Consider the following 11,073-nt stretch of genomic DNA (forward strand, 5'->3'; position numbering starts at 1 on the left):
TTACCGTATGGAGTGTTCACAACGACCTGCAACGACAGGAATCCGCCTTGCAGCAAGCACTCAACACAGCTGACGAGTGGTGTCAATCGATAGGACTGACACTTTGAACAGAGAAGACGCTCTACATGTCGGTTACGAACAGCTGGGGCCGTAGACGGCTTCTGGACACGCCTATCCACCTGCATCTATCTGGATGTGCTCTGACACCAGCTCCCCAGCTACGTATGCTAGGCGTCGTCATCACGGCAAATGGCTCAGCAAAAGCTTGGATCCGCGAAATTAGGCAGCAAGCGCACCGGGTGCTTCATCTGATCAGACGCATCTGCTCCAAGGCTGGTGGAGCCAGCACCAAAACTGCCCGTTTACTCGTCCGAACAGTTCTGCAGCCTCGTCTTATCTATTCGGATCAATGCCAGCACCTCACGGCTACAGATTGGGCCCGTCTAGAATGCATGGAGAGAAGCAATGCGCGTCGTTACTAGTCTTCCACGACGCACGCCAATCCCGACACTTCAGGAAGAGGCACAACACCATTGACGAGCCGATTCATCAACGCCGTCAAGCAAGGGATCTAAAGCCATCCTTTCTGCAGCTTGCTGCTGACTTAGCGGCATACCTGGGCAGTCCAGTTTCTACCTCGCCCTTCCACCCTGGGACCACCAGCAACTTACTGACAACAAACCCATCGGCCGCCTCCGAAATCCGGTCCCTCGCCCATCGGCTACCTTCCGCGGCCACATGGAAGAAACCGATGCCGCACTCCCGACAGGTTCACTGGTGGCCTACACCGACGCGAGCTGCACGGACATACAAGTGGTTACGTCCACCGTGGTGCAAGGCAGTGTGGCCAGGTCGGACGAGGCGGTGTAGCCAAAATCTAGAGAAGTTGTAGCCCAAGTGTAGCCAAACAGAAAAAAAGTGCAAAATAATGTTCAGCGTCATCGATCTCTCACGTTATTTGTGCCTACGACGTAGAAGTTCAGCTGTCAAGCGATCTGCGACGGCGACGTGCTCGCGGCTTCTTTTTTGATGACCTAAAACAAGTCTTTCGCACTATGATATCTCGCGTTATTTGTCGCATTGTTCTATATTGTTTTCTCGTTTTTTTGTGTTTTTTTTAATTCGCTTGGGGCGGATTAGCTGGGACACACACTACCTATACAGTGTCAATTTACATCAACCTGGCCGCCATCTTAGGTCTCTAGCACGCCAAGAACATGCGTTAAAGGGACAGACAACCGCCCAGAACATGAATTGAGATAACCCCTCTGATGGAAAGATCGTCTATCGTATTGGCTAGAACGGACCCTGTTTTTCTCATTAAACGTGGATTTATATTTTTAATTCTTCGCTAAAAGTCGTGAAAAATGACCTTTGGCGCCCCAAGCGGCAAAAACATGAACCTATTTAAGATGTCTACCACGTGACCTTCTATTAGTGTACGCGGTTCCTAATCTTTTTATTAGTATTGAAATACAGGAACATTATTTGTATTATAAGTTTTTTCTAACTTACAATGTGCAGATAAGCCTTCGTTTGTAATGAGAACAGTGGCGCTGTCTTCGCTTGACGTAATGATCCCACGCTCATGAGCGGCCCGCATGGCCCTCATTGCAATGGTTGCATGCACTGACGCTTTGTGAGTTGTGCTAAATGCTATCGTTGCTTTGTTCGAATCGATTTACAATGCCTGGCCTGAATTGCGCCATCAAGAGCTGCCGACGTCGTTCAAAGACCGACATAGGTATTTCCTTTCACACGGTGCCTGTGAACCGCGGCCGTAAAAAGGAATGGGACAATGCTGTTGGCTTCACCATACCGCCGTATGGACGCGTCTGCTCCGACCACTTTCGTGCTTCGGATTACACGCAGTTTGGATCCATGAAGAGTAGCCTTCGGCATCGCCTCAGAATCACTGCTGTGCCGTCTATCGGCCTGGACAACAGTGGAGGCACGGTAAGGAGCATGATTGTTATTTTCATCTTGAGACACCAATGTCACACGGGCGCTTTCGAAAGCGATCAAGAATCGTCACTGTACGTACAGCAATTCGGATCGACTTAGTTGAGCTCACTCAGCATGATAATACAGGCGACAGATTACGATCTCGATGCGTGATCGACTAGATCCAGATGGAGCAAAATCATGATCGCTAGTGTCTGTGTAGCAGCACCCGATCTCGACAGAGGTACAGTACCGATCAGGGTTCGATCGCGATCCGTACCGGTGTGATACGGTTACTTTCGATCGCGATCGAGCCCGATCCGGATACAAATTATCGACCATGACTGACTCCCTCCTGCAGCTTTCGCAAAGGAGCCAGTCGCGACCGAGAAATTCGATCCCGATTTGTCTCGATCGCGATCGAAAGTGCGCTGTGTGACAGCCGTATAAGAAACTCACCGCAGTGGCCGTTACGAGCGGCGTTGACCCACCGTTTCTAAGCTGCGTATTCGAAATGATTCAGTTGCCTCGATTTCAAGTTATGGATGTTAGTTGTGTAACACATTTCTTGGTTTCTTTGTTACGTGTACCATTTCAGCATTGGCGGGCAAACCGTGTGAAAACAGCGTTTGAATGTTTTTATTTTAACCGTGACTTTCTCTAATTTATCACTTCACTAATTAACCTGTGTTTTCTTTGGTGTCTGGTTTAAAGGGCTTGTGTTGCAACCATGCATCTTCAAGGCAGTGATGAGGCAGCACCATCCATTCTAAGCTGTGATGTTGGGGTGTACAGTGAGGTACGTATTGCAGCTGCTATGCTGCTAAAGGTGCACTTGCTCTTGGAACGGTAAACACTGCCTGGCATTGTGTCACTGATGTGCATATACCACATTTGTGCTTTGCAGGTCCTGGATGATAGCGTGGTGCAGTCTGGCTGTGTATCTGTTGATGTTGGTGCGAACATGGATGTTGACACCTGTTGCAGTACGCTTCATGATCCTGAGCTGGTATGTTAAGCTATTAGGAGATAAAATTGCTTCATTATAGTGGCGCAGGTGTTTGACGACTTGTGATAAGTAATGCCTGCAGCCTATATAATTCACTAATGCCAGTCCTGCAGTATGTTTCATTCTCTTTTACTTGCAACTGCAGCACACCACCACACAAGGCAAAAAGGAAGGCGCGACGAACAAGCGTTGAACTATTAACAGAGAATTCTTATGAAAGCAGAATGTCATAACACCCTCAGTGCACAGGACATATTTGTCACAGTGCTTAATGTTACAACCCTGCTATTCCTGCGTCACACTTTCAGCACTACTGTCTACAGCAGCAAGTATCTTTCCCAACCTATTCTTTGCTGAAAATACGACATTAAGGCTGTATTTTGCCCCAACCTTCTTGAGTCGGCACGAGACGCTATGCAGATAAGGAACGCTAACTACAAACGCATTATCTTTTACGGGCATTTATTTCTGTGCTTTCAATAAACATTGTGTTGATAGTACAGCGCTTGTCCATCATGTCTTCCTTTTCGTCGTGTAGTTTCGTGCTGTAGTTTCAAGTATGGATGACCAACACGCCCAGCATACTGTTCTGATTCTCTTTTAGATGGAATGTGATGATCACAACTATGCATCAAAATATGTCCCATCCCCTACCCATGGACCTACTCCAAGATACGCTTCAACAGGTAACATTTGATTCATATTTAATGCCTTCACTAAGCATGTCTTTCTTGTCGTGTACCAGTCTAAAAGAACGAGGTGACAGCTATGTGTTACAGAGGCATTGCAGCCATCGTCATCCTATAATCTTTTCTTCAGGTCCTTGCCATTCTTCATAATTTACAGTGCATCACCCCTCGTTTCATTCTTTTTAAAGCCCCTCCTAATGTAATTCATGAAAACATGTTTGAGTTTTGACTGGAGATCCAATCAAATCGCAACCAACTATGTACCAAGGTCCTCATTTGTTCTTGCGTGACAGCATTTACCAGAGGGTGCAGTGAATAAAATTTGGCACTCCAGTCTTCCGACCGTTGTCCTGGCAAAAAAAAATCTGTTTCCAGAATTCCTTGATGATGCCCAATACCTTTTGTAGAATTCTGTTTTTATTCTTGTACTACAGTTCACCCAAGGTAAATGTACCTGGTAGGGAAGCTTCCCTAAAAGCCCATAAGTTCAAAAGATCGCGGCTCATCGGCGGTTCATGGGGCTTAGCGCTACCTTGCTGATGTCGGTGACAATTCGATCTGAACCCCTTTCAGCCCGAAGCTTCGCGACTTATTCGGATCGTCCTTGGTTCACCTCTTTGTCAGCCCTTCCTAAACTCTGTAATCTGCAATTCTCCTGGTGAACTCAACACTAATTCTGCCCGAAGTATGGCAGTTTCATATGAGAAACTGAACTGCAAACTGTAGCCCAAGGCACTGATTTGTACCAGCTGCGCCAACAGAGCATTTGTCTCTGTCAAAAGAGACCCTGGTCTGTGTGTGACGTTTAGAATAAAAATTTTTGTAAATTGTGCCAAAATTACTGGTACTATCTAAGAACTAAGACGCAATACTAGCTGCAGTGGCATTCGTCCTTCGTATGTTTACTTTATGACTGATATTTTCATTGTTTATCTCCATGTCGTTGCATTTCTTTTACATTCTGTATCAGCGTTTCGATTCCATGCGAAATTCATTTTCACGTATTTATAACTCGAGTTTTGGTCCTCCGCCTTAGGTACGCAGTGCAGGATCGACACAAGGAGCTGCAGCACTCAGACGGACAGCAGTGTGTGCTGTGCCAATTGCTCACTGTGTAGTGGCGATGGTAATCATCCTGGGCTGCTGTTTGCCCCTCGCTCCGCATCAACGCCTTCAAGGAAGTCTTATGCTGATGACTGCAACATGATGTCTGGTCCCGCTACCCCCGTCAGTGGCCCCACCACCCCTGTAAATGACCCCAAGGACACCAGCTACCATCCGATGTCGGATGACAGCATGCATCTGTAAGTTTGGCACGTTTTTGATAGTACCATGAACTATAGTAACATAATATTCACTTTGCAGGGATGGAACAACACTCCAAACTGAAAAAAATACATTGTATTTGAAAGTTGCCTGTGGGAGCTCCTTAGTGCTTGCACTAAGTGTGGAGAGAGCTGTAGTATTACCAAACACACACAGGGAAGCTCCTTGACCGTAAAGGCCACATGCCCTTTAGGCCATCAGAAAGTTTGGAGCAGCCAGCCCACTACCAATGGCATGGCAGCGGGTAACGTCTTGCTAGCTGGGGCCATTTTGTTCAGCGGTGCCAGCGCTGTGAAAGTCTTGCGACTGCTGGCATCTGTGAACATCGAGGCCTTCACGACATCGACATACAATGTCTACCAAAAGGGTTGCCTTGTGCCGGCCATAACAAAGGTAATACAGCATATGCTTCTGCAGAACTGGAACCATGTAGTGTTGTATGTGCAGGTCTGGAGCACACAACAAGCTTCTCTAGTTGAAGCCTGTAAGGGCCGGGACCTATGCCTGCTAGGAGATGGGCGATGTGATTCTCCGGGGCATTCGGCGAAATACCTTACTTACACACTTATGGATGCGGAAACGAGAAAAGTCCTGAATTTCACTCAAGTGCAGGTCGGCCAGGTGAGACAGCTTTTAATAAATTCTGCACTGCGCACTTTCCATGTCATAAATAATATTTTCATGGAAGAAATGTCACTTCTACTCTGACAAAAATGTCATGTGTCTGTATTGAATAGAAGCGCTGATAATAATTATTGAATGCTTCTTTTATCTCCTTTTCCTCACCTCATAATTGGCATAGAATTACTTTGTCCGGTCTCCTCGATGAACTGTACAAGCCGCCTTGTTTATATTCGAAGCAGCTATGGCACATGTAATGGGTAGTGTGTGCACAAAATTTCAAATGTGCGGCTTAAGTACACTCTTTGCCATAAAATACTGATGAAGTGCCCCGAAGCTTTATGATTATTTTCTCCAATTAGCGCAAATGTTCGTCGGCTACCCTGGTGTAACTACAAATGCAAGCAATACCGAATTCTAAAGAGAACGCCATTGCAAATGTGTCTACCAAGTTATATGCATGCACTTCAAGTACTGCCTTTGTAAAAAAAATGTTTGCACCAATTGCTCAGAAGTGTCACAATGCTGTTCTCAGGATGTTTCCCTATGTGCCAAAAAGCGATCGTAATAAGAAATAACTTAAATTTCATCTTTTATTTAAAAATTTATTTAAAGGTGAGGTGCGTAATATGTGCAATCTGTGGCAAAATTTTCACATTCATAGCTTCGTTAGGAGCATAACAAATATTTAGTGAATGCTCGTTTGTCCTGTTTTTCCACACCTGATAAGTGGTATGCAAATACTTTGTCCGATGTTGTCGATGAATTCAACAAGGCACCTCGTTTATATTCAAACTATGGCTGACGCAAAGGACAATTTGTGCACAAAATATGAAGTGTGCAGCTTAGTTATGCCTTTGCAATAAATTACATGATCAAGTCCTCTGGAGCTTTATGAGTATTCTTTTTTACGAGTACTGTGACCAATGTCCTGCCTAATGCATTGTATGTTGATTATTTACTGCATTTGTTAAAATGTCTTAACATGTGCTATAAAGCATTACATGCGTGTAAAGTTTCAGAAGTCCTATGCGGGCGAGGTTTCAAGTGTGTTATTTAATTATAGGCAACTGAAACATTCATTGAAACTGCTTGAAATAAACAGCTTCGCTGGAAATTTGGTTGTGTTCTGCAAGGTCGCACAAGTCTGGTTTAATTTTTATGTCTGACGCATTACTGCCTTACTTTGTTATTGTAGAATCCACAGGTGAAAACAAGCCCGCAAATGGAAAAAGTAGGCTTCGTGCAATGCCTTGGTGAACTGCACTCCAAAGACCTCAAGGTTTCAACTGTGACCACCGACAGACACCCCGGGATTCGCAAACATATCAGGGAAAAAGAGCCAGGCATCAAGCATGAGCTGGACAGCTGGCATGTTGTGAAAGGTTAGTAGGCAAAACATTTATTGCACTATAATTGCTGATCTAGAGCTTCTGAAGGCTCATAAAGTACACTTAAAAATATCATGCATAACTTTGCAATAGCTGGCACTACTTGCACAATTATCCCATGCAGAAAGATGACTGCATAATTTTTTTCCTGCATTTCCAAATACAGTACACAATCATGACTAGCTAGTTTAAATGTGTAACAAAGTATCATCATGACAAGTGATGCAGTCTTATGCACTTTAACTTTCAGGTCTGCGGAAAAAACTTGAAGGCATTGCAAAAAGGGCTGGTTGCACGATATTGAACGGGTGGATTCAATCCATATGCAACCACCTCTACTTCAGTGTTGCGATGTCCGAGGGTAATGTTGCTCTTCGGATCAGCATCTGGAAGAGTAAGTAGCTCATCACACAAATGTTATGAACTTGGAGTGCTTGTGGATATTTTCAGCATGCTAATAGCTTGCTATCTCTACAGTTTATGAATATTAGCCAGCAAAAGGTGAATTTATTTGGCGCCTCATTGCAGTCTAGGGCTCATTTCAGTGGCTGTATTACAGTGAATTTATGTCTTTAGCCATTCAAGTACACTGAGAATAAAAATGGTGGATTGAGAGTAATAAACATCTGTTAAGTGTTTCACAAATGAACCTTGTAAATTATCTATAGTGAGCAGCAACTTGACCAAAGCTTCATTTACGTCTTAGTGAGCAAATGATGTTCATTGATCAGAATGAAGCTGAACAGTTATTCCTTTTATATACTGATGATCAGAGCAAAGAAATTATGGGGATAGGGTACATATTGTTAGCAAGCTTCACACTGTTCGTGCATATGAAAGTGGTGGTCCGGCCTGAAACTTACTGCAATGGGAACCGCCAATCCTAAGGCTTCAGGCAGTAAACTTGCAGCATTTTGGTGCTGTGGCAGCATCTGTTCTAAGGGTCAGTGGGGAGAACTAAGTGAAAGTCCGCATCCGCTCAATAACTGTATTAGGGCCAAAATAAAGCGACAGCAGGGTCTTCTCACACAAGCCACAATATAAATGGGTGACCCAAGCAACATCATCAACAGAATGAAAAATGAAGGGATTGTTGAACTCTTGTTGCGTAACTGCAATATTCATGCAGGCATGTTGGTGGTATCACGCTATGTGGGCAACAGACTATTCACGTGTTGGCTAAGAGTGAAGGGGACCACGAAATATTAACACGAGAATGAATGATATGAATGGCAATAGACAAGAGATAGACAGCGAATATCCAGTTGCATTTTCTACATTATTATTGTATGCAAAACGTATCAATAGTAAAAGGGCATCGTAATTACTGTGGTCAGGTTCGATATAGTACTAAGGAAGAATACAATGCACAACGCAGACGAGGACATGTGATCAAGGGACACGGACTAGTGCAAACTTTCACCTAATTTTATTTCTCTCTTTTCTTATTTTGCGACAGTGCGCTGTCTGCCTTATTGCGCATGTGTTAGTATGTGCTTATATTGATGAATAAGACGAAAATAAAATAGTTTAAAGTTTGCGCTAGTCCCCTTGTCCCTTGGTCTCTCATCCTTGTCTGCGTTGTGCATTTTATTCTTGCTAAGCATTATGCACCAATTTGCACAGCAGCAACTTTTATTTTACCGCCACGGGGGCCTGCATACTGTTTACTTAGGACTCTTCTCACTTGATATTGCAGGCCTAACAAGACACATTGTGAACATTCACAGTGGCCATGAGGGGCCGTACCATCGATGCCTACACGACCAGCTTTCTCACAAGGAGTGGCTTGATCCTGGTGCGTATCAATTATTTTGCAACAAATTGCTCACATATTATTTATGCAAAACAGTGTTTGCTGAGGTAGCATTCTGTATTTGCACACAGTTTTTCTATATTGTATCTGTTATTTCTTACAGGGAGTGCAGTTTACAAGAACCTTTGTGGAATGGTCCTGAACATCCGTCTCATCAAAGACATTGCTCAGCTTTCGGCAGATGCACAAACATCGTGTTTGGAGTCATTCCATTCGTTGATGATACGTTTTGCCCCAAAGTCTGTGGCATATTCACCAACTTTGATGTCTGCTAGGTGAAGCACAATTTAGATTTATGAAAAACTTTCACTGAAGACTGCTCATGCTATTTGTCTTATCACTTCACTGCATTTTGCAGAACCATGCTTGCAGTCTTACATCAAAATGCAAACAAGACACGTAAACAAGCTTGTGGCATTGACGGTAAGCCTGCATTCCGACGAAAAATGTTGAAAACAAAGAAGGGAAATGAAGTGGTCTGCCCAGTAAAAGAAAGTGTGACTTATGGTGAGTTTCCTTGTGAAAACATGTTATGCCCGTGTGTTTTGGTAGCACATGCTTGTCTGTTATTTTTGTTAGATGATTGAAGCTACTTCAGCCAGTGACTTTTTCACTGCCTGGATAAATCTAAAGTATAGTCAAGAAACAGAAGATAGGAACACTTTTTAACACAACGTGGCTTGTGTGCTGTTTGTCCTGTGGAATTTTGCAGACTATGTCCAGGAGCTGTTGGAAGCAACCGTGGAAGAGTGCAGCAGTGGAAGCTTCCGCAGCATGAGGGAGTCAAGGACAACTCCTGGACCACCACCCATGTCTGCAGCATATGCTCGATTGCCGAAGCATGCACTTGTGGCGAAGCGCATGCTGCGGTTTAAAACTTAAGAGTTTTGAAAGAACACTATTAACACTGTGCTATAAAGAACTTTTGGGGGTTCCGTGTTGTATGTATCAGAATTTAGCCTGTTTAGCTGGATTACAAACTGTGGCGCACATTTCTGCTTGACAAATTGTGGCCCTAAATTATGGAATTAAAAATTCAGAGTTTAAGGCACACACACATAGCTATGGTAGAATCAAACCTGACCAATATCCAAGACATGTTCTATTGGAAACAGTTCTGTAAGCCACGCCATTTTCAAGATATGAGTACTGTGAATGTGCGATCAAGTGCATTCTTGTTCCGGTTACTTCCCTCCTGCAAGGCAAAAGTCTGTAGAGAAATTGGAGAATAGTAAGCTTTACCTCATTTTTGAATACTATTCAAGCACCATTGCAATGAACGTGTTTACCACAAGATGTACAACCTCTATAACACAACCTGGCCTGACTTCTATCTTACACATGTATTGTAAGCACTACTACTATAATGCATAATTTTAAAATAGATTTGCCTGTTTATAACAAAATACACCACTCTGTTCACCTAGAACGAGTCAAAACCAAAGCACCCGTACGGACTGTTGTATCTTCGCACAGGCATTACGCAAGTTGAGTAAGAGGCAGAAGAATAGCCATGCAAGGATGTCCACACTTGTTGGGTAAAAGCGCAAACCTGTGGAAGCCTTGAGAGCATAAACGAGGAAACTATCTACTGGTTTACACCCCCAATTGGCGTCTGTCGGAAGCAGCACCGTTAACTCCAGGAAAAACCAATGTCAACACAAGATTCGTCACTAGCCATCGACTCCCTGCATTGTTCCTTGTGTCCTGGCTCAATCCTCGAATTGATTGTACTGGGGTCTTGACAATATCAGATCGGCAGTCAATGAAATAGTGCAGAAAGTAAACATCTCGGTATTGTCAAAATAGTTCAGCATGCCTGAGATGTGTACCTTAGAGTACTAAATATACAATCCTTATAATGAAGTTAGCTGTACAATGAAGGATAATGTCAGTTCTACTCACTTCATTATTATTGTGATTGTGCACGAATTGCCAAAGTGATGCTAATAAGAATAGGCTGTAGCTCAGCGTGTCTTGGATATCGGTGGGCTGCAATTTTCAATTGCAATGATCGACCTTGTCATGAGACTACTCATGCGAGTTAATTAGCACTTGTTTGTATGTGGGCTAATCTAGAACAAATTGTAAAGGAAAAATACATAATTACAAATGTGCATAACTAAGCTAAAGCGGTAAAATTGGTGTATGCAGTAGAATTGTTGCAGTAGAATTGCAGTAGAACAAAAAAAAATTCGTTGTCACCATGTTCCAAATAAAGTGTTTTCAAGTAAACCTATATTGAAACATTTGGAACCTGTTTTCTTTCTTTTTTTT

At 43.5% G+C, this 11,073-nt stretch overlaps 1 protein-coding gene across 1 annotated transcript; it reads left to right on the forward strand.

Moving 5' to 3' along the window:
- The first annotated feature begins 2,666 nt into the window (after nt 1-2,666).
- On the forward strand, nt 2,667-10,629 carry LOC125947180 (uncharacterized). The gene is made up of 11 exons (XM_049671565.1): nt 2,667-2,743; nt 2,852-2,953; nt 3,558-3,639; nt 4,679-4,946; nt 5,008-5,589; nt 6,788-6,974; nt 7,231-7,374; nt 8,680-8,778; nt 8,900-9,073; nt 9,169-9,303; nt 9,509-10,629. The coding sequence occupies exons 5-11, from the start codon at nt 5,203-5,205 to the stop codon at nt 9,676-9,678; spliced, it is 1,296 nt and encodes a 431-aa protein (XP_049527522.1). The 5' UTR covers nt 2,667-2,743; nt 2,852-2,953; nt 3,558-3,639; nt 4,679-4,946; nt 5,008-5,202; the 3' UTR covers nt 9,679-10,629.
- The last annotated feature ends 444 nt before the right edge of the window (nt 10,630-11,073 follow it).

Source organism: Dermacentor silvarum, chromosome 7 (genome assembly GCF_013339745.2).
Source record: "Dermacentor silvarum isolate Dsil-2018 chromosome 7, BIME_Dsil_1.4, whole genome shotgun sequence".
Classification (NCBI taxonomy): Eukaryota; Metazoa; Arthropoda; class Arachnida; order Ixodida; family Ixodidae; genus Dermacentor; species Dermacentor silvarum.